This window comes from Anabrus simplex, chromosome 9, assembly GCF_040414725.1.
Source record: "Anabrus simplex isolate iqAnaSimp1 chromosome 9, ASM4041472v1, whole genome shotgun sequence".
NCBI lineage: Eukaryota > Metazoa > Arthropoda > Insecta > Orthoptera > Tettigoniidae > Anabrus > Anabrus simplex.
In genome coordinates this window covers 104,560,751-104,585,790 of record NC_090273.1, presented here as the reverse complement: position 1 = coordinate 104,585,790, position 25,040 = coordinate 104,560,751, and the positions used below count along the sequence as shown (strand labels likewise).

General features: G+C 42.2%; 1 protein-coding gene across 1 annotated transcript in view; it reads left to right on the top strand.

The window, feature by feature from the left end:
- LOC136881296 (uncharacterized) overlaps positions 1-25,040 on the top strand; it is a 66,936-nt gene that overhangs the window by 10,068 nt on the left and 31,828 nt on the right. Inside the window, exon 2 of the mRNA XM_068229124.1 lies at positions 22,082-22,300. Coding sequence (XP_068085225.1) covers positions 22,091-22,300 — 210 coding nt within the window. The 5' untranslated portion in view covers positions 22,082-22,090. The remainder of the gene's footprint in view (positions 1-22,081; positions 22,301-25,040) is intronic.

Here is a 25,040-nt window from a genome sequence, read left to right as displayed (position 1 = left end):
TAATTACCACCACCACCACCTGACATTGCTTCCACTTACTTGTGCCAGGCTCCTCACTTTCATCTATACTATCCGACCTCCCTTGGTCAACTCTTGTTCTTTTCCGACCCTGACGGTATTAGAGCACTCGAGGCCTAGGGAGGCTTTCATTGTCACGCCCTTCGTGGGCCTTTGGACGATACCTACATTTTTCGAATTGTCTGATCCCTTCCAATTTTCCCTCTGATTAGTGTTATATAGAGGATGGCTGCCTAGTTGTACTTCCTCTGGAAACAATAATCACCACCACCACTCTTCCATTGTCTTGATAAATGTTATGAGAGGATGGTTTGCGGTTGTATTTCCTCCTAAAACAATCACCCCCACGACCATTGTTATTACTATGACCATTATTGATAACAGCAATGCTACTTTAAGGTTGTGGAAGTGTATTTTGTCCGCTGTGTCTACTATGAATGTGTTTGCAAGATGATGTTGGAAGTTTTATGTAAGCTGAATATCGTTAAATTCTCAACATAAGAGCTGAGTTTGTGCATTATAATGAAGTAAGTTGCCGAGTTACTGTGGTGGCTTACAAAGTTGGTTATAGCCTTTCTAACTTCATAGAAGATTACCACATTCCTCCTTCCCAGATGGGATTTCATGAAAAGATATTTGAATAATTTGAAGAAATGCAGAGTACGTGAACAAAATAGAGTCTGTGATATCCCAAGGAAAAGTAGGATTTAAACAGGATATATGTGATGTGTGTACAATAGTCCATTCAAACTCTCTTATTCAGATGATTTATGCCCAGGAAGATTTAATACAGAATTTATTGTTCACGGGTCCTAACTTCACCACTACGAAAATTAAGTCCCGCTGTAGTTGGGGGCGATAGAATAACACCCACGGTATCCCCTGCCTATCGTAAGAGGTGACTAAAAAGGGCCTTCAACTTGGGAGCGTGAGTTGGTGACTACTGGGCCCTGAACTGATTCTTGGCATTGCTTCCACTTACTTTTGCCAGATTTCTCACTTTCATTTCTCCTATCGGACCTCCCTTGGTCAACTCTTGTTTTTTCTTGGATCCCAACGGTATTACGTATGGAGGCCTAGGGAGTCTTTCATTTTCACGCCCTTCGTGGCCCTTGTCTTCCTTTGGCCGATACCTTCATTTTTCGAAGTCTCGGATCCCTTCCATTCTTTTCCCCTCTGATTAGTGTTATATAGAGGATGATTGCCTAGTTGTACCTCCTCGTAAAACAATAATCACCACCACCAGCTGTTACGGTAGTCCACAGTGAGTGGGTGATGAGGCGGCAGGTCCATAAACCTTGGCGAATAAGGTGACCACATAAATGCAAAACACTAATATATTTAGTATCTCTCTTTTTGCTTTTCCTCTTTGTTTCTTTTTTAAAATACAATAATACAAATAGTGGATGATGATCACACTGAGTAACAAATGGTACTAGTCAATAACATTATTATTTGTAAATGTTATAAGAGGCTGAGTGCTCTCAGTGCCTCATCATCAATATCAGGGGATAGCTTGTTCCTATTATCTAAAAGGTCTTCAGGTGCCATGGTATTCACAGTCAAGTATTACCTAAACGCTGTGGGTGTGGTCGGTAGAATAACACACAAAGTATCCCCTGCTTGTCGTAGGAGGCGACTAAAAGGGGCCCCAGGGGCTTTCAACTTTGGAGCATGGGTTGGCGATCATGGGGCCCTTTGCCGAGACCTGGCATTGCTTCCACTTTCTTATAGCAGATCCTCCCTGACCTCTCTTTGTCAACTCATGTTATTTTCCGAACCCGACGCTGTTAGGTTTGCATGGGCTAGGGAGTCTTTCATTTTCACGCCCTTCGTGGCCCTTTTCTTCCTTTGGCCGATACCTTCATTTTTCGAAGTGTCGGATCCCTTCCATTTTTGTCTCTGATTAGTGTTATGAATGATGTATTATATATATCGCTAATTGCATGACTCCGCACAGTTTCGACGCGCACGACTGAAGCCAGGCATGGTGCCATTCTGTGCGGCAAAACACTCATTCCCACATTACGTAAACGGAATTATCCACGATAATTATGAACACTGATAAACAATGTAATCCTGTAAATAATGTACAGACTTTTATAAGGCCTGTTAGCCAAACAATAAGTGACAATGACATGAAATCAGGATGCAGGATACGATTATTAAACGAATAACAACAACAACAATATAGTATTAAATATTATATTATATTAAATATCCTCTCTTACATATTTCCCCCCTGTGGGTGGGGGCGGTAGAATAACACCCACGGTGTTCCCTGCCTGTCGTAAGAGGCGACTAAAAGGGACCCCAGGGGCTCTGAACTTTGGAGCATGGGTTGGCAACCACGGGGCCTTTAGTTGAGTCCTGGCGTTGCTTCCACTTACTTGTGCCAGACTCCTAGCTTTCATCTATCCTATTCGACCTCTCTTGGTCGACTCTTGTTCTTTTCCGACCCCGACGGTATTACGTATGGAGGCCTAGGGAGTCTTTCATTTTCACGCCCTTCGTGGCCCTTGTCTTCCTTTGGCTGAGACCTTCATTTTTCGAAGTGTCGGACCCCTTCCATTTTTTCTCTCTGATTAGTGTTATGTAGAGGATGGTTGCCTAGTTGTACTTCCTCTTAAAACAATAATCACCACCACCACCACCTCTTACATATTTACATTGTTTATACAATATTGCCATGTTGAATGTAGGACAGCATTTATATAAGATACAGTACATGATTTTATTATTAAATGAATAATAACAACAGTTTATAGAACCAGTATTAAAGATTGTCTAAAATACATATTTAGGCCTACACTGTCTATACAATATTAGCATGTTGAATGAAGGGCAGCATTTGCATAAGATACAGAATAGGATTTTGAAATGAATAATAACAACATTGTATAGTCTTACAGATTACAGGGCACCGTTTACATAAGATCACAGTCCTTTAAACAATACAATCTTATTACTATGTTGCCTAAAACCACATGTCTTTCTTTGAATCCCTTGTGTATAGTAAGACTGGCCGTATGTTTTAAGTCTTACTTGGTAATACATATGGCTTATCAGTTTCTCGAAGTGAACCCTGTGACTATCTTCACATGCTACATCAGTCACATGGTGAACTGCCAATGTGTGAAATATTGCTGACCTTTCAGAAAAAATGTAATTAATGGCAGTACTTAGCAACAAAACGTCAAGCTGCTTCTTATTATTTATGGACTATCCCTCTGTACCAGAAACAAACAACTTGACATTTTTTTCACAAATAGTAAGCACTTTCACTATATCTTCAGATGGATTAATTAACCCACCCCTATTCTTGCACTCCAAGAAGTAATAACTTGCAGAAAACTAAGCGATAACAATGGTCTTGCAACTCAGGAGTTACAGTAGTCCACAGTAATACATTTAAACAGGTTTTTCAATCCAGTTTAGCGTACGACTGCCGTATTATATAGCCACCAAACAGAATACAAAATTGCTTCTTTGTAGACTGTCAGAGTTACAGAGTCTAAGTTACAGGGCATTTAAAAAGCCTCCAGAGGTTGTTCAGTGAATAGAGTTTCTGACATTTTTGAAGATCTCCTCTGTTTCAACTGAATGAAATCCCCCTGTGGGTGGGGGCAGTAGAATAACACCCACGGTATCCCCTGCCTGTCGTAAGAGGCGACTAAAAGGGGCCTCAGAGGCTCTGAACTTTGGAGCGTGGATTGGTGACACGGGGCCCTCAGCTGAGTCCTGGCATTGCTTCCACTTACTTGTGCCAGGTTCCTCACTTTCATCTATCCTATCCGACCTCTCTTGGTCAACTCTTGTTCTTTTCCGACCCCGACGCTATTAGGTTTGCGAGGGCTAGGGAGTCCTTCATTTTCACGCCCTTCGTGGCCCTTGTCTTCCTTTGACCGATACCTTCATTTTTCGAACTTTCGGACCCCTTCCATTTTTTCCCTCTGATTAGTGTTAAATAGAGGATGGTTGCCTAGTTGTACTTCCTCTTAAAACAATAATCACCACCACCACCACCACCTCAACTGAATGAAAGCATTAACTGATTCTGCACCGAAAGTCAAACCGTTGGAATACCTTCAGGACAAAATGGCATTCCTAACTAAAATTCTTCTCAAACTTGCCTTCAGCTGAAGAACATCAGGGTTGTTATTGAAATCATTCTTGCCTCTGATACATGAAAACAATAGTTCAAGATGAGAATCTGTAAGTTAGCAAGTAGCTAAATTTATCATTTTATCTAGTCAGTAAATATACTGCTAACAATTTCAGACTCAGTGCAGAAACAACAAATCCAAGTACAAATATTTTTCTTCTGTGCGTTATCAGTAACTGACTGTCAGGGGTCCTCAAACCTAGGAGATACTTAATTGAGTTATCAGTTACCTTTATCATCATAATAAAATTATCTCTAGAAGTGGGAATTTTAAAGCAGTAGCATAGGGATTTTTGGAATTCATTAAGTTAAATGGTACCATCAGAATCTAAAAAAAAAATTCTCATACCTTAATTCTTTAAGAAAATCATAGCATCAGAAACTGACGAACTCAGATTTGTGCAGCTATTTTAACATTCATCCTTTGTTTATTGCTTGACGCCCAATTTGTTAGCTAATTTCATTTGCGGTGAATCTTGGTTTCAGACTCAGTGCAGAAACAACAAATCCAAGTACAAATATTTTTCTTCTGTGCGTTATCAGTAGCTGACTGTCAGGGGTCCTCAAACCTAGGAGATACTTAATTGAGTTATCAGTTACCTTTATCATCATAATATAGGGATTTTTGGAATTCATTAAGTTAAATGGTACCATCAGAATCTAAAAAAAAATTCTCATACCTTAATTCTTTAAGAAAATCATAGCATCAGAAACTGACGAACTCAGATTTGTGCAGCTATTTTAACATTCATCCTTTGTTTATTGCTTGACGCCCAATTTGTTAGCTAATTTCATTTGCGGTGAATCTTGGATCTCAAACACACCTAAAACATTATCCCATTTTATAGCATTGCCATCTGAGTCGTGCAACACTTTTAAGTCACCAAGGGCATTGTGTGCTAGCTTGAGAAGATGGCATGCATCAACAAATACATATACATTGCACTCTGACATAGGATGACTGATGAAATGTTTTGTGTCCATTGAAGTATTCTCAAATCTACACCCTAGTTGCTTCAGAGCTTCAACATTAACATTACGACAATCACAAGTAAGTGACAAGACAGAGATATCATGTTCTGCAGTTAAAGTTAGGCAAACCCTGATTAAACTTGCTAGATTTGTTCCTGTCAATTTATTCACATGGAAATAACCAATTGGACACTTTCAAAACTTCCTCAAACCAACCAACATGAAAACTAATGCTTGGGTAGTCAAACTGTCATGCTCTTCAATGTCAATATATCCATAGTCTGTGAATCCTTCATTTGGGGCCCCTTTTAGTTGCCTCTTACGGAAGGCAGGGGATACCGTGGGCGTCATTGTACCCCCCTACTCACAGGGGGCAGGCCTCAGGGGCTCTGAACTTTTGGGCGTGGGTTGGCGATCACGGGACCCTCAGCTGAGTCCTTGTATTTCTTCCACTTACTTGTGCCAGGCTCCTCACTTTCATCTATCCTATGACCTCCCTTGGTCAACTCTTGTTTTTTTCGGACCCAGACGCTATTAGGTTTGCGAGGGCTAAGGAGTCTTTCATTTTCACGCCCTTCGTGACCTTGTCTTCCTTTGACCGATACCTTCATTTTTCGAAGTGTCGGACCCCTTCTATTTTATATAGAGGATGGTTGCCTAGTTGTACTTCCTCTTAAAACAATAATCACCACGATCACTCACAGAGGGCAGGTGTAAGGACTGTGAGTGTGAGTGGGAACTGAGGAAGATGAGGGAAGTTTGAGGGAGATAATTAGACTTGTAATGGAGGACAGGAATGTAGGTAGGTCTCTCTTAATCAATGTACAGGATACGGTAGGTGGGTAAGAGGGAGGGGAAAGAAGGGGAGAATTTGTGGGAGATTGGTGGGCTAATTTAAGGTCAAGGAAAATGAGGGCTATGGGTTTCCCTCAGGCAGTGGTCCCAGGACAGGTATCGGTATCGGTGAGGAATCGGTATTAGTTACTGCAGGTGGAGCAGCAGATGGAACACGGCGTTCAGCAAAGTGTTATGGCGGGGGAGGGGGAGAAAGGGACCACTAGGAAAGGTAATATATAGAGAAGAGGATAGGAAGAGGGAGGAGGAACAAAGTCGTGAGAGTGAGAGAAGGAAGGACGGAGTGGATTCTGCAGACATCAAGGAAGTTAAGAGAGACCAGGAGAAGAGGGGATCAAATGAAGAGGGTGGGGTTGAAGCTCTGATCATGGGTGACTTTGTTAAGAATGTGGGAACTAATGTGTGGAGGAAAGGGAACCAGAGTAGAGTTTTATCCAGGAATCAGGTTAAGGCAGATGTTGAGTAAAGGGAGGGACAATGGTACGGAGAATGTGGTAATCCTCCGCGTTGGTACCAATAACGTAAGTAAAGAAGGAATAGGTACTAACATAGTTGGGAATGTATGGAATCTAGTTACAGCAGCACGGAAGAGTTTAAGGAAGCAGAGGTTTTTATCTGTGAGATGCTGTGTAGGAGGGGTACTGATTGGAGGGTAATTGGGGATTTAGATGAAACTATGGAATGGGTAGGTGGGAAATTGGGGGCGAGATTTATAGATCCTGATGTATGGGTAGGAGATAGGGATCTACGCTCAGACGGCCTTCACTTGAACTGTAGTTGTACATAAAAGTTAGTAAGTTTGTTTAAAGGGTTATAGGGAGGTATATTCAGGAAAGTGAGGTGGACTAGGGACCTGTGATAAGAGTACAGAGATCTGGACGTCAAGCAAGGATGCCATAAAAATGTTAGTGCTGAACTGTAGAAGTTTTGTAAGAAAAGGAATAAAATTAAGTAATGTAATAGATATATACTTACCAGATGTTGTAACAGGAGTTGAATTTTGGCTGTTAAATCATCTAATGGATATACATTTTCTCACGGAATTGGAGTGTTTATCGTAGGCTGATAAGTTATCTAATGGATATAAATTTTCTCACGGAATTGGAGTGTTTATCATAGAAACAGGATAGAAATGGTAGGAGGGGGAGTACTCATTCTGGTGAAAGAATATTTTGTAAGCTACGAAGAGGTAAATAATGACAAACATGAAATTTTAGGTGTAAGGCTCATCTCTAAAGATAATAGGCAACTTGATGTTTTAGGAGTGTATAGACGAAGAAATGGTGTCACAGAGGCTGATTCAAAATTATTTAAGGTAATCAGCTACGTGGGAAACGATACGAAAAGGAACGTGATTGTAGCAGGTGATCCCAATTTACCAAATATCAACTGGGAAGGTAATGCGAACGACAGGAAGCATTACCAGCAAATGGCAAACAGGTTGATCTGGGAAGGATAGCTGAATCAGAAAGTGATGGAACCAACTAGAGAGAAGAATATTCTGGACGTAGTGCTGGTAAAAGAGATGAGCTCTATAGAGAAACTGAAGTAATAGATGGTATTAGTGATTACGAATCTGTTTTAGTCGTACTTAAAAATAAAAGCGATAGAAAGGAAAGTCGTAAATGTAGGATAATTAGGCAGTACCATACGGCTTATAACAAAGGCATGAGGGAGTGTTTAAAAAGTAATTATGATCAGTGAAAAACGGTAAATGAAAATGGCTACAGACTGTGCGATGGGATTATCGCAATTGTTGAGGAATGTGAAAGCAGGTATGTAACTTTGATGGTGGTAAGGAATGGTAAAGACCCGCTGTTTCATAATAGAGAAGTAAAGAGAGTCTTCGGGTTGAATACCCAACATACATACATGTATGGATAGGCCTACTTTTAGACAGAGACAGTTGCCAAGAAGGACATTCCAAAGCAAAGCAAAGTCACCTCCGCACAGGCCATGAAAGCCCTTGGAGGAGTGGAAGGTAAAGGCTGAGTTCTGGAATTCTTCCACTTACTTGTGCCAGGCTCCTCACTTTCATCTATCCTATCCGACCTCCCTTGGTCAACTCTTGTTCTTTTCAGGCCCCGACGGTATTACGTATGGAGGCCTAGGGAGTCTTTAATTTTCATGCCCTTCGTGGCCCTTGTCTTCCTTTGGCCGATATCTTCATTTGTCGAAGTGTTGGACCCCTTCCATTTTTTCTCTCTGATTCGTGTTATATAGAGGATGGTTGCCTAGTTGTACTTCCTCTTAAAACAATAATCACCACCACCACCTGGTGAATGTGTAAGATGGGAGACGACGTACGACTACAGGTATGTGAATTACCACATTTATAAAATGCTCTTATTTATTTCATGATGTCACCATTTTTTGTGTGTGTGTCTGTGACGAATTTTGGTCACCCTCTTATTTCGTGAAAATGTCAGAGGAATATGACAAAAGGTCATTTCTTTAAGTTCTTTGATAATCGGGAATGTAACGAACTAGCGTGTGAAATGTTGAAGAGTAGTGGATTTGACGGTTGAGAAACGACTGTAATGTCTAAAGCAAAGTATCATATCCGTAAGTTTATTTTCTATATTTGTGGTTGTCAAAGTTAAGATAGTAAGTTTTCATAAAATTCTGTTCAGTGTAAAGGTGAAATTCATGTAACTGTATTTCGTGGTTATTCAGTTGGATTTGGCGTAAAGGCACGCCGTTGTGTTAAGCGATGTAAAATTTTATTGAAGAAAAGTTACGAGGCGAGACCAAAAAAATTTGTTACAGGGATTGCTATTCCAAAGTCTGTCGAAATCTGTGTAGAATTGAGAGGAAAATAATAGTAAAAAGTTTGTAAGTGATGTTGTGAGTTTCGGTTTGGAAACATTAGCTCAGATATGCGGGGAGAGATGGTTAGTTGTCAAAGAGTGTTTTGTGTAACAGCATTGTGGGTCACCCAAGAGAGATATTCCATATTATATTCGTGTCGAAAATTTGTGTTGGCGAGTGTTTCAAGTCTTGCGAAATGAGGAGGAATGAAGGATTGTGGGTCAGGTTGTTCAAATCCTGTAGTGTTGATGCCTGAATGTTCAGTGTAGGAAACCCGAGGAGTTATTTTTTGTGTAATTTATTGAGGTGGGAATAGGGTCGGTCCATAATTAGGATTCCACTTGAAACCGTAGGACCGTGATGGATAAGAATATTTGAGTGACGTCTTAAATTAAATCTCTTCGCATGATCTAGGTGGGTCAAGAATTATATTTCATGTGAATTGCCAGCGAGGTGAGTTTTGTTGTTTCATTTTATGCCAGTTAAATACGACTAGCACAGATGTGTTATGTCTAGCAGTAACGAAGGCAGGCTCGCGTTCCCGTTACTCCAGACAGTTGTTAGGTGGGAAAGCGAGCTTAATGCTAGACAGAACTAACTGTAACTGAGACATGTCATGTGTAGTAAAATATCTGGAATTAGTTTTCATTATTTGAAAGAGAAGACTCGTTTTAGTAGAGGCTTGAATTCATTTTTGAAGCAACGGAAATAAGACGATGATATGATAGGTTGGAAATGAACATTTTCAGGGATGTAAATTTTTTAGAGTCGGTAGTGATGTTGTCTGATATCATTTGAGGGTGTACAAAGTTTTATTTGAATATCACGAGCCGATGTGACAGGGATTCGTTTATTTTGCGTTGTGTGTTAATTTATGCAGATTGCAGGATTTAATGTTAGGATTATCCAAGCTTTTTCCTTAATAATTGTTAATGTTATAATGTAAGATTTTTGAGTGACGTCATTAAGTAAATAAATAGTACTGGCAATTATGACAATGTATCCCATTTCCAGCGGCGAGAAAGAAAACATGAGAATAAAACAAGCTTTTAATTAAATGATTAGGGATTACAAAGAAACCATTCGTCCAGGGTAGATAAAATGTGTTGTTAATTAGGATTATGAGATTGCTTCATTTATTAAATTATTTAATTCAGTGAAATCGTATTTGGAGAATTAGCTGAAAACCAAGTGACTAACTTGAATATGTATTCAGGAAATCTTAGTTTTATTTACTGGGGAATCTTAACTTATTAACGCAACGATTAAGGGGGCATGTCCGATGGCAAAGGGACTTTACTGCCACAAGTGTTGTGAGCGTTTGTTGTTGTTGTTATCATTGAGATTTTTATTTGTTGAGCATCAGATGTGTTCGGGATTTATTAATGTGGAAACCTTGGTCATCAACTACTGTAACTTAATTGTGTTCAGACCTTCAGCTTAGACATTTGGATGGTCATGGGGTCAACCTCAGTGAGGCCCCAGGGGCTCTGAACTTTGGAGCGTGGGGTGGCGACCACGGGGCCCTTAGCTGAGTCCTGACATTGCTTCCACTTACTTGTGCCAGGCTCCTCACTTTCATCTATCCTGTCCGACCTCCCTTGGTCAACTCTTGTTTTTTCCCGACCCGACGCTATTAGGTTTCCGAGGGTTAGGGAGTCTTTCATTTTCTCGCCCTTCGTGGCCCTTGTCTTCCTTTAGCCGATACCTTCATTTCTCGAAGTGTCGGACCCCTTCCATTTTTCTCTCTGATTAGTGTTATATAGAGGATGGTTGCCTAGTTGTACTTCCACTTAAAACAATAATCACCACCACCACTCTTCAGACTTTATATATTTCACTCTTAATTTAAGACAGTGGTTTCTAGTAGGGATGCCCCTCAGGCAGTTGGGTTAAAGTCTCCAAAGCCAGCATCTCTCATCGTCGGTATTACTGTTATTATTTCTTTAACGGACGAGACTGAGTTCGTTGTTTAGAGATGGTAAAATGTCACAAATTATTTTTTGATTTCATCGTCAATGGTCAATAAAGCATTAATTTCCTTGACTCGATTCCTCTCTTTTAGCAGATAGTTTAAATTACTGAAACCCGCCTCTTACCTAAGCAAGTGACGAAGAACCCGTAGACGACCCAAGAGAAAGGTCTCATGCCGATTTGCTAATAGATAAGGAAGGTAGGTATCCTACGAAGGACCTTAAGGGTTCAATATTAATGGCTGCTCAGTTGTCCCTCTTAGAACAATAATCACCAGTTCCACCAGAGAGAGAGAGAGAGAGAGAGAGAGAGAGAGAGACTATATATGTTCCGATTGAACCCTCTGTGGGTGGGGGCGGTAGAATATAGCATTCACGGAATCCTCTGCCTGTCGTAGGAGGTGACTAAAAGGGTCGCCATAAGCTCTTAGCTTTGTCGGGTGGATTGGCGACCACGGGGCCCTCAACCGAGTCCTGACATTGCTTTCACTTACTGTGCTTGTGCCAGGTTCCTCATTTTCATTTATCCTATCCGACTTCCCTTGGTCAACTCTTGTTATTTTCCGACCCCGATGGTATGAGAGAGTTCGAGGCTTAAGGAGTCTTTCATTTTCACGCCTTTTGTGGCCCTCAACTTTCTTTGGCCGATACCTCCATTTTTCGAAGTGTCGGACCCCTTCCATTTTTTCTCTGATAAGCGTTATATAGAGGATGGTTGCCTAGTTGCACTTCCTCTTAAAACAGTAATCACCACCACAATTCAAGGGTATGTAAATTTCAAGTGTTCTATTACTCAGGGAACGCACGTTCCTTTTTTATTTCTTCGTCTGGTAAGCGATAAGTGATAAGAGAATGGTTACCGTAACCACCACCACCACTACCACCATTCTTAATTCAGTAAGCACCACCTCATTTAAAAGGCAAAGCTTGCCAGGGTGTCTCAACTTTTGGAGTGTGGAATGGGACGATGGGGCCTCCTCTTATCACTGGCTCTGAAGAGGCGAACATTCTTGTACTTTCTCCTTGATTAAAGAGGATACTATTATCGAATTTCAAGTTAATACGAATTAAATATTTCGAGGATTTTTGCAACTTATTTTTCTCCAGAGATTAAGCTTCATTTCATAGAGTTTAACGAAACCATTATTTTCCACCCATTGAACGTACTGTTTCCGTACCTCTACCTCCCATTACGTAGATCTACTACTATGTGTTCGAGTTAATGGAGTATTGTAAACATCCTCATGCCTCACTAATGCTAATTAGTTCAGAGAGGCGCATACGGTAAGTGCGGAGGGACTACAAACTCCCTTCAGCTTGCTACTCTGGGAGTACACACCTGCGGTCCCATGTACGATGGGATTCAGAATTATAGCAGAACATGCCCAGAATTGACCACTACTCATAAGAATGATGAGATAACCTCACTCATTGCTAGGACTGAGACATGAAGATGTTATTTATACTCTTCTTATTCTTCTCCTCCTTCTACTATCACTTCTTCCGCTTTTCACATACCTGTGATGTCGCGGGTGTGACTGTGTCGCAATGTAGAATTGGCCCTGTTTTATGGCCTGATGCCCTTCCTGACGCCAGCCCTCTGTGCAGAGATGTAATCATTATTGCGTGTTTCTATGGTGGTTGCTAGTGCAGTATGTTGACTGAATGTGAAGAGGAACGTGTTGGGACAAACAAAAATACCCAGTCCCCAAGCCAGAAGGATGAATCAGACGCGATTAAAATTCCCGACCCTGCTGGGATTAAAACTTGCGATTCTTTGAACCGAAGGCCTTAAATCTGAACATCCAGCCAAGGAGTGGGACTAAGCTGTTGCTAATACTGTGTGATGGAAAAGTTTCCGGAGAAACTAAAGTAGCGTGTAGAGGAGCCCAAGTACAAAAACATTCGAGTAGGAAAATGTAGTCTCCCTATCTGGGTGCGGCCGATAGAGAAAGATCCATGGTATCCCCTGCCTGTCGTAAGAAGCGACTGAGATGGCGACCAGGGGCTCTTAACTTAGGATCGTGGGTTGGCGACCATAAGGCCCTTAGCTGACCCTTGGCATTGCTTCCACCTACTCGTGCCAGGTTCCTCAATTTCATCTATCCTATTCGACCTCTCTTAGTCAATTCTTGTTCTTTCCTGACCCCGGCGGTGTTTGAACATTTCAGGCCTAGGGAGTCCGTCATTTACACGCCCTTCGTTGCCCTTGTCTTTCTACGGCTGACACCTCCATTTGTCGAATTATTGAGCCTTTTTTATTTCTTCCTACCCCCTGTGGGTGGGGAGCGGTAGAATAATACTCACGGCATACACTGCCTGTCGTAAGAGGCGACTAAAAGGGGCCCCGGGGACTCTCAACTTGGGAGTTCCAGAGGCTCTGAACTTTGGAGCTTGGGTTGGCGACCACGGGGCCTTTCGCTGATTCCTGGCATTGCTTCCAATTACTTGTGCCAGGCTCCTTACTTTCATCCTATCTGAACTCCCTTGGTTAACTCTTATTCTTTTCCGACCCCGACGGTACTACGTTTGGAGGCCTAGAAAGTCTTTTATTTTCACTCTTGTCTTCCTTTGGCCGATACCTTCATTTTTCGAAGTGTCGGACCCCTTCTATTACCCCCTCTGATTAGAGTTATATAGAGGATGGGTGCCCAGTTGTACTTCCTCTTAAAACAATAATCACCACCACCTCTAAACTTGGGAGCATGGGTTGGCGACCACGGGGCCGTTAGCTGAGTCCTGGCATTGCTTCAACTTACTTGTGCCAGACCCCTCACTTTCATCTATCCTATCCGACCTCCCGTGGTCATATCCGGTTCTTTCCCGACCCCGACGCTATTATGTTTGCGTGGGCTAGGGAGTCTTTCAGTTTCATGCCCTTCGTGGCGTTATCTTTCTTTGACCAATACTTTCATTTTTCGAAGTATTGGACCCCTTCCATAATTTCCCTCTGATTAGTATTTTATAGTGAATGGTTGCCCAGTTGTACTTCCTCTTAAAAAATCACCACCACCACTCGACGCTATTAGATTTTCGATGCCTAGGGAGCCTTTCCTTTTTATGCCCTTCGGAGCCCTTTCCTTTTTTGCCGGTACCTTCTTTCTTGAAAATATCAGGCATCCTCCATTTTCCTTCTGATTAGTGTTAATAGACGATAATTTCCCAATTCTACTCACTCTAGCTTTTTTTGAATGTACTAGTATACACGAGCCTCGTATCATTAGATTGAGGCACACTTAAAAGAACTCTGACGCTACCAAATTCTGGCATGTCGGTGTCTTTGAAATCCGTATTGGTGAGATGCAAAACAAAAAAAGGAAAGAGAAAACATTACTGTTATTATTAACGAGTAATTTAACAATTTTTTTCGTTTCTTGAAACGAAAATCGGTTATGAATCAAGTGTTCCGTAAAATTCTAAGCAAAGAGCCCTCGTAATTTTATCCAGTGAACTTAAATCCTCTTGAAATATCAAATGTTTTACACTTTGCTCGGATGTTTCTCGTACGGTATGTAGGCCTGCAGGGAGGAATATAGCTAGAGGTAACATATCCAGCAGCAAGGACATGAAGACATTTATGACGGCCTGCTCTTTACGACATAGAACGACAACATGCAGTATTGAGCGGCTTCCATGTCTGCCTGCCGGGATACCTCACCCGTGTATGAGGCTCAGCATCTGCTAGGTCTGGCAATTCCAAATCAGCTTCAAGTCTTGACGCTGACCCGTTTCTGCCCAGGGCTGAACCCCACCATTCCCTGTCGCTGCGGCTGTGTGTATCCCCCTGTGGGTGGGGGCGGTAGAATAACAACAATGGTATCCTCTGCCTGTCGTAAGAGGTGACTAAAAGGGGCTCCAAGGGCTCTGAACTTAGGAGTGTGGGTTAGCGACCATGGGGCACTTAGCTGAGTCCTGGCATTGCTTCAACTTACTTGTACCAGGCTCCTCACTTTCATCTATAATATCCGACCTCCCTTGGTCAACTCTTGTTTTTTTCCGACCCCGACTGTATTAGAGTGCTTGAGGCCAAGGGAGTCTTTTATTTTCACGCCCTTCGTGGTCCTTGTCCTCCTTTGGCCGATATCGTCATTTTTCGAAGTGTCGGATCCTTTCCATTATTTCTCTCTGATGAGTGTTATATAGAGGATGGTTGCCTAGTTGTACTTCCTCGTAAAACAATAATCACCACCACCACCACCGCTGCGGCTGTGGTGATGTAAGGAGCCCCTTGCCTTTTCATCTGACATTAAGAAACAGTTCAGTTAAAGAAATGTTTCTTTGCAAGGAGATGAAGAAGCACAAATAAGTGGAAACAAGCATTTCAATTGGTGTTCAGTAGATTACGTTTTCAAGATTAAGTAGGCTAGCTAGGTGTACCTTGTTTCGAATTTAGGTTTAGGAAATAGTTTAGGTAATAATATTAACTTTTAAAACAATTTTTTTTAAATATCTGTAGGTTCGTAGGTATAATACTTACAAAGGCAGATTATCATAAGGAGTTGTAACTCATTGTAACTTCCGCCGCAACTTTTCCGATATTTCATATAGATATCCGTTCAAGCTATCACGAAGGTAATAAATTATTAAATTAAGTAAAACGATACGCCTGTAAACTTCGATTTAAAAAGAAGTTAAAGAGAATACACGGTAATTTCACTGGATATTTACGGTACTTAGCAGTGTTTGGATTGTTGATGATTGTTGCTACATGCACATGGTAGTTGTGTAAATAAATACAAAATCAGCTGATTACTTTATTCCGATAATTTGCAGTCATAGTTCTCTGCATACTTTGTACTTTCCACCTTCGTTATTCATCGAGTGAAAGTTAATAATCAAATTCCTATATCCCAATAATATTGCAGTTCTAGCCCCCGGCGTAGTTTTGACAGAAATTATTGTAGACAACCCCTTATTTTTCAGCATTTAAGGACACTTTTATTCTCCGTCCCGCGTAGTAGGGAAAATAATAGTAATCCACCAGCGGTAAAATTCATATAACAACATTTCAGCTGAGAATTGTAGTGTAGGTACAGTATATTTAGATAGTACCATATCTTGCCTGCTATATTTGTGTGTATATTTCGTGTGTATCTATTAGAGCATAGTACTAATAATAACCTGTCTGAGCATTTAGCTTTGTTGGTAATCTTTGAGTACAGTAGTTCTTGCAAATTTCAAACTCGCAATTTTCATTTCAGTTTGTGCTTAGTAGTGACATACGGTACCGGTATTGTAATTAGGATACGTATGAACGTAGTTTAAAATTATTGTAGTGTACTGTACAGTAGTATACGAGTAATATCTTATTAGAATTTAGCATGCTTATTTTATAATTGTAAAATATTTGTGTAGTACCGGTATAGTAGAGGTATCCGTAGAAACTCACTTACTAAAATTCTGTTGTTGTAATAAGAATAGGCTTAATTGCAGTTTAGAATTGTGTAATCCTTGTGTATTCTTTTCAGTATTCAGTAATTAACAGCAGTTTTTATCCTGTTAGGGTGTTTAGGATAAAAGTAGAGTTCGACTAAGTAGTATTGTAGTCGTATATTAATTACTTTATTGTCGAGTGATCTTTGAGTATTTTCCCAGACAATATATCCCTCCGTTCATTTTTTTGCACATAAGGTATTTTGTTTTTCATTTTATTTTAATTTTTCCGTAAAGAATGGCTAAGGAATGAAAGTGTAGCAACTGTGTGTGTGGCGAGGCATTGCGGGATATGAGGGTGGAGTTGGAGAGAGAAAATTAGGATTCTCACAGAAGACAGGAAGGAAGATAGGCCTCCCTCAAACAATATACTGGTTACAGTAGGTTTACAAGAGGAAGAGGAAGGAAATGGGGGGATTGTAGAAGACAGTTGGTCTAATGTTCTAAGGGGAAGGAGATTGCAGGCGAAGGGCTCTCTTCAGGATGAGAATTCAAACAGGTGTCTGTGCGAAAACGGTACGAATCACTCCAGGTAGAACAATAGAGGGAAGATGAGAAACAGGGAACTGTTGCAGAGATGTGTGGAAGTAGGAGGAAGGGAAAAGATAGGAAAGGGAAATGTAGACTAGAGGATAGGAAAAGACAGGTGGAACAGAGTCATGGGAAGGAGAAAAGGGAGGAGGAAGTAGCTTCTGCAGCTATCAGGAAAGATAGGGCTGACCAGGAGGCGAGGGGATCAAATGAGGTGGGTATGGTTGAGGCTCTGGTCATGGGGGATTCCATTGTTAGACATGCGGGGAAAGTGTGTGGAGGAAAGGGAACCAGGGTAGAGTGTTATACAGGAATTAGGTTGAGGCAGATGTTGAGGAAAGTAGAAGAGAGGGAGGAGGGGAAAGAGAAGGTGGTAGTGTTTCACGTTGGTACCAACAACGTAAGGCAAGCTGATATAAGTACCAACATAGTTGGGGATGTGTGGGATCTGGTAAATGCAGCACGGGTGCAGTTTAAGGAAGCAGAGATTGTTATGAGTGGAATACTGTGTAGGAGGGATACTGACTGGAGGGCGATTGGGGATTTAAATGAGACTATGGAGTGAGTATGTGGGAAACTGGGAGTGGCATTTCTAGGCTTTTTGCAGATGATGTTATTCTGTACAGTTACAAGATTGTAAGCAACGGTAAGACCTCGACAATGTTATGAGATGGACAGCAGGTAATGGTATGTTGATAAACGGGGTTAAAAGTCAGGTTGTGAGTTTCACAAATACGAAAAGTCCTCTCACTTTTAATTACTGCGTTGATGGTGTGAACGTTCCTTTTGGAGATCATTGTAAGTATGTAGGTGTTAATATAAGAAAAGATCTTCATCGGGGTAATCACATAAATGGGATTGTAAATAAAGGGTACAGATCTCTGCACATGGTTGTGAGGGTGTTTAGGGGTTGCAGTAGGGATGTAAAGAAGAGGGCATATAGGTCTCTAGTAAGACCCCAACTAGAGTATGGTTCCAGTGTATGGGACCCCCACCAGGATTACCTGATTCAAGAACGGGAAAAATCCAAAGAAAAGCAGCTCGATTTGTTCTTGGTGATTTTCGACAGAAGAGTAGCGTTACAAGAATGTTGCAAAGTTTGGGCTGGAAAGAACTGTGAGAAAGAAGACGAGCTGCTCGTCTAAGTGGTATGTTCCGAGCTGTCAGCGGAGAGATGGCGTGGAATGACATTAGTAGACGAATAAGTTTGAGTGGCGTCTTTAGAAGTAGGAAAGATCACAATATGAAGATAAAGTTGGAATTCAAGAGGACAAATTGGGGCAAATATTCATTTATAGGAAGGGGAGTTAGGGATTGGAATAACCAAGGGAGATGTTAAAAAAAAATTCCAATTTCTTTGAAATCATTTAAGAAAAGGCTAGGAAGACAACGGATCGGGAATCTGCCACCTGTGCGACTGCTCTAAATGCAGATCAGTATTGATTGATTGAACAAAGCCACCAGTCTCAATCAGGGGAGGAAGGTTACACTTTCTCTTGAAACAATAACCACCACCATCACCACCACCTACCCCCTGTGATTGAGGGCGGGAGAATAACACCCCACGGTATCCCCTGCCTGTCATAAGAGGCGACTAAAAGGGGCCCCACGTGCTCTGAAATTTGGAGCGTGGGTTGCCGACCACGGGCGACCACGGGGCCCTCAGCTGAGTCCTGGCATTGCTTCCACTTACTTGTGCCAGGCTCCTCACTTTCATCTATCCTATCGACCTCCCTTGTCAACTCTTGTTCTTTTCCGACCCCGACGCTATGAGGTTTGCGAAGGCTAGTGAGTCTTTCATTTTCACGCCCTTCGTGGCCCTTGTCTTTCTTTGGCCGATACCTTCATTTTTCGAAGTGTCGGATCCCTTCCATCTTTTCCCTCTGATTAGTGTTATATAGAGGATGGTTGCCTAGTCGTACTTCCTCTTAAAACAATAATCATCACCACCACCACCACCACCACCACCACTGCCACCACCACCACCACTGCCACCACCTGCCGACCACGAGGCCCTTAGCCGAGTCCTGGCATTGCTTCCGCATACTTGTGCCAGGCTCCTCACTTTCACCTATCCTATCAGACCTCCCTTGGTCAACTCTTGTTCTTTTCCGACCCCGACGGTATTAGAGCAATTGAGGCTTAGGGAGTCTTTCATTTTCACGCCCTTCGTGGACCTTGTCTTTGTCTGGCTGATACCTTCTTTTTTCGAAGTGTCTGATCTCTTCCATTTCTCGCTGTGATTAGTGTTATATAGAGGATGGTTGCCTTGTTGTACTTCCTCTTATAGCAACACTCCGTGGTCGTCAACCCACACTCCAAATTTGTGAGCTCCTGGAACCGTGTAGTTACCTCTTACGATCGGCAGAACGTACCGTGGATGTATTATCTGAACATTGGTCCCTCTGTTGGTGGGGGCGGTAGAATAACACGCTCGGTACCCCCTGCATGTCGTAAGAGGCGAGTAAAAGCGGTCCCAGGTGTTCTCAACTTGGGAGCGTGTGTTGGCGACCACGAGGCCCTTAGTTGAGTCCTGGCATTGCTTTTGTTTCGTTTTTACTTACTTGTGGCAGACTTCTCACTTCCATCTGTTCCGTTTGACCCCTTAGTCAAGTATTGTTCTTTTCCGACGCCGACACAATTATTTTCCGATGGGTAGGGAATCTTCCATGTTCACGCCTTTCGTTGCCCGTGTTTTTCTTTGGCCATACATTCATTTTTCGATGTGTCCGATCCCTTCCATTTTTTCCCCTGTGATTAATGTTAATAGAGAGGATGGTTGCCTAGTTGTACTTACTCTTAAAACAATGATCACCACCACCATCCGAGATGGAGGAATCAATCTTTCCATGCTAAAGTCTCAGACATGACCTGAAATAGAATCTACGGCCCATTTAAACGAAAGCCATTACGTGGACTATTTAGCCGAGGAACCAATCAAATGTTACAACTGAAATCACAGCAGATATCCGACACTGGATACTTATTTTCTAGGATCGAATCCCCGAAAATTGAAAGCATCGTTCTTCTATATGATACTTGTTCTCTGGCAGCGCGCCCATATTGGCACTGCCAAACCGCCAAGCAGACCAGACAGCTTACACTGTGGAGCATGAAGTGAGCAATAAATAGTACGTAGTATCAGTACTGTTATCGTCATGCACAAGACAGGTCAAGGAATGAAGTTGGTTTTGGTGAGTAGAGTTCATTTTTATTTATGCGAACACGGTATTCTCTGAAGTCAATAAACCTCCTTGAAAGCAATGTCGAGTAGACTGACGTTTTCCTTTATGTGCAACTCGTTCGTAACATCGATGTTACATTAATGTTAATGTAATATCAAATACTATTTGTTGTTGCAAAGAATAGAAGTTCTAATGGTGGTAAGAAAGTTACACATCTTACCTTTCTGTCCGCATTGGTCTCATGTTCAAAGAGAGGGAATTAATTGGTTAGATGGAAGGGTGACTGAGGTTACCTGGCGACCATGGGCACTCTAGCTGAATTCGAAATATCTTTCATTACTTGTACGAGGATACTTGCTTCGTTTCTCGAGCTATATCTGATACAACCCGTCCCCAATGGGCCTCCTTTGGGTTGGGGTGCCAGAATAACGTCCACGGTACCCCTGCCTGTCGTAAGAGGTGACCCAGGAGCTCTAAACTTTGGAGCGTAAGTTGGCGACAAGGGGGCCCTTAGCTGAGTCCTAGCATTGCTTCCACTTACTTGTGCCAGGCTCCCAATTTTCATCTATTCTATTCGACCTCCCTTGGTCTAGTCTTGCTTTTTCCGACCCCGGCGTTATTAGGTTTCCGAGGGCTAAGGAGTCTTTCATTTTCACGCCCTTCGTGGCCCTTGTCTTTCTTTGGCCGATACCTTCATTTTGGAAGTGTCGGATCCCTTCCATTTTTCTTCCTGATTAGTGTTAATAGAGAATGGTTGCCTAGTTGTACTTCCTCTTAAAACAATAATCACCACCACAACCTTACCTGAGTCCTGGCATTGCTTCCAATTATTTGAGCCGGATCTGAAGCGTCCATTATTTCCCTCCGATTAGTGTTAAATAAAGGAAGGGTGCCTAGTTGTACTTCCTCTTAAAACAACGATCACTATCACCACCTTAATTTTATTAATCCTATCCGACCTCCCTTGATCAATTCTTGTTCCTTTCCGACTCCGATGGTATTAGGATGCGAGGCCTAGGGATTCTTTCATTTTCACGCCCTTCGTGGCCCTTGTCTTCCTTTGACCGATGCCTTCATTTTTTGAAAGTGGCGGATCCCTTCCATTTTTTCTCTCTGATTAGTGTTATATAGAGTATGGTTGCCTAGTTGTACTTCCTTTTAACACAATAACCACCACCACCACCACCACCACCACCACCGCCTGTCCGACCTCCCTTGATCAACTCCTGTTCTTTTCTGATCTCGGCGGTTGTAGCTTTACGAATCCTAGGGAAACTTGCAATTTTGCGCCTTTTTTGGCCCTTGTCTTTCTTTGGCCGATGCCTTCGTTTTTCGAAGTGTCAATGTTTTCTGTCTGATTGGAGTTATGAAGAGGATTGTTGTCTCGTTGTAATTTTTCTCCTTGTGGGTGGGGGTGGTAGAATAACACCCACGGTATCCCCTGCCTGTCGTAAGAGGCGACTAAAAGGGGCCCCAGGTGCTCTGAATACTTTTATCTAGGGTTGGCGACCTCGGGGCCCTTAGCTGAGTCCTGGCATTGCTTCCACTTACTTGTGCCAGGCTCCTCACTTTCATCTATCCTATCTGACTTCTCTTGGTCAACTCTTGTTCTTTTCAGACCAGAAGGTATTACGTATGGAGGCCTAGGGGGTCTTTCATTTTTACCCCCTTCGTGGCCCTTGTCTTCCTTTGGCCGATATCTTCATTTTTCGAAGTGTCCGACCCCTTCCACTTTTTTCTCTCTGATTAGTGTTATATAGAGGATGGTTGTCTAGTTGTACTTCCTCTTAAAACAATAATCACCACCACCTCGTTGTAATTGCTTTAAAACGATAATCATCACCACCATCACCTCGTTATTCGTTTGATGTGTGACAGTGGATTAATCAAGGTTAGATAAATTTCAAGTATTCTGTTTCTAAAGGATCTTACTTTTGTTTTTTGATTCATTTGTGACTCTTTCGGCTGAATGCAATAATTAATTTTTATTTATTTAATAATTTTCAAATTGCTCTGCTGAATAAATTGTTTTGTTTTATTTTAATATTTTCAGAGATGAGATTACCTAGTTGTAATTCCTCTTAAATCAAAGATCACCACCTCCACAACCACCACTGATTCATGTCCCATGTTTTTAGTTCTTCTGGATGCTGTTTGCAGCACTGTGTGATTCGCTTCGCCTCAACGTGACAGTTTCCTCTCCAGGCGATGTCACTTTTGCTACTAAAGGGAAGGTCACTGTTACCACACAAGGGAACGTCTCTGTTACTACCAAGGAGAATATTACCATCACCACTCAAGGGAACATTACTGTCGCTTCACCTGGGAGCGACGTTAGTGAAGGTGTACTTGTAACGGTAAGTACCATGCAAACCAACATGACAAATTCTAATTCCCCCTGTGGGTGGGGGCGGTAGAATAACACCCACGGTATCCCCTGCCTGTCGTAAGAGGCGACTAAAAGGGGCCCCAGGGGCTCTGAACCTTCGAGCGTGGGTTGGCGACCACGGGGCCTTCAGCTGAGTCCTGGCATTGCTTCCACTTACTTGTGCCAGGCTCCTCACTTTAATCAATTCTGTCCGACCTCCCTTGGTCAACTCTTGATCTTTTCCGACCCCGACGCTATTAGGTTTGCGAGGGCTAGGGAGTCTTTCATTTTCACGCCCTTCGTGGCCCTTGCCTTCCTTTGGCCGATATCTTCATTTTTCGAAATGTCGGATCCCTTCCATTTTTTCCCTCTGATTAGTGTTATATAGAGGATGGTTGCCTAGTTGTACTTCCTCTTAAAACAATAATCACCACCTGACAAATTCTAACTGTAGTGAGCCTAAATTTCGTTTTTGTGTTGATACCCACTAATTTTTGGATCTGCTCAAAATTACAAACTCGGTAATGTCACGTGTCCTATTTTATGATGCCAAATGGGAAGTTTCAAAATTAATGTCTGCTTGATTTATTATCTAGATCAGTGAGAATGAATACTGGCATTTGCTATTTAAATTTACACCACATATTTTGATTTTTAGGAAATCTGTTTATATCAAACGTTTCTTAAAAATGCAGAACATACTGAAATAAAACAGTACGAACAATATTTACGTTGTATTTAAGTAATTGGATTGCAAAATTCTTGAAACTGAAGCCAAGGAGTAACATAACGTGACCTACCTACCGCTTTTGAGATGAACCATAAACATTTAAAAATTTATACAGGACAGCTTCTAATCTGCAACTATTGATTATGGAGCAGTTCTGAACGAATACAGAAAACGCCTGAAATTCATTACATCTAATCTTTGACATGATCTATTGGTGGTAAACAATCCCTTCACAGGGAACTTAGGCTTTCCATTTGGAACTGCTGGGCGAGTAATAATTCCATTGTGGAGATTTATATCCCGTATGAATTTATCACATTGCGCATCTACTAATGGGCTTCTAATAAATTTCCCCCTGTGGGTGGGGGCGGTAGAATAACACCCACGGTATCCCCTGCCTGTCGTAAGAGGCGACTAAAAGGGGCCCCAGGGGCTCTGAAATTTGGAGCGTGGGTTGGCGACCACGGGGTCCTTAGCTGAGTCCTGGCATTGCTTCCACTTACTTGTGCCAGGCTCCTCACTTTCATCTGTATTATCCGTCCTCCCTTGGTCAATTGTTGTTCTTTTCAGACCCCGACGTTATTACGTATGGAGGCCTAGGGAGTCTTTCATTTTCACTCCCTTCGTGGCCCTTGTCTTTCTTCGGCCGATGCCTTCATTCCTCGAAGTGTCGGACCCCTTGCATTTTTCTCTCTCTGATTAGTGTCATATAGAGGATGGTTGCCTAGTTGTACTTCCTCTTAAAACAATAATCACCACCACCACCACCACCTTCTAATAAAGTCACTGCCTCTGCAACATTCACATCCAAGGCCACCATTCCCAATCTTTACACATGGGTATTGGCGTACGCCAAGGTTCCGCAATGTCACCTCTGCTAATTACTTTATTCGTCGTAGATATTCCCCAGCTCCCACCTCCCGTACATATAGTACAGTTCGCAGACGACACAACAATTCTCGCTTCATTTCCATCCGTCTGAAGCATTAACCAACGTCTCCAAACCTCCCTTAAATCCTTTATACTATGGTGTGATTGCTGGCACCTCAGACTCAATCCCACTAAAACTCAGTCCATCCTTATCCGTTCCCGCAGAGGCCGCCTCACCATTACATGAAATCCTAAAGAACTAATTTCACCATCCGCAAAACCGCTATCCGCCCAAGCTATTCCTTAAATTTCTCGGAAGTATCAGAGACGAACATGCAACCTCCCGCCCCACACTTCCTTCATATCAAGACTCGAGTCCAGCAGAAATTCCTAATTACTCCGCCGGCTTGCCGCGACCAGCTGGAGTCCCAATTCCAACTCCTACTCCTCACATACACATCCTTCATTCGTTCCTTCATCACATATGGATATCCAGCCATGCTCGCTTCAACCACCATCTCCCTCCGTCCACTTCTATCCATGGAGAGAACACTAATCCCCCACGCTACCACACTCACGACCTTTACATCTTCCTAATCCTCAAACGTGACGCCCAAGCGTATTCGAACGCTTCATCCCTTGCCCAACCTCCCCATCCCCACGGTATTCCCTGCCTGTCGTAAGGGATGACTAAAAGTGGCTCAACTTAGGAGAGTGGTTTGGCGACCACTGTGCCCTTATCTGAGTCCTGGCATTGCTTCCACTTTCCTGTGCCAGGCTCCTCACTTTCATCTATCATTTCCGACCTCCCTTTGTCAACTCTTGTTATTTTCCGACTTCGACGCTATTAGATCACTCGAGGGCTAGGGGTTCTTTCATTTTCACTTCTTTCATGGCGCTTGTCTTTCTTTGTCCGATATCTTTACTCTTTAGAAGTTTCGTATACCTTCAATTTTTTTCGCCCTGATTAGTGTTGTATAGAAGATGGTTGCCTCGTTGTACTTCCTCTTAAAGCTATAATCACCACTACCACCGAATACCAAAATCTCCTGCACATTTGCGAGGGATGCACGTTGAGATAACGTCCAAATGTAATCCTCAAATTTTAATCACTATTTTCAGCATTACC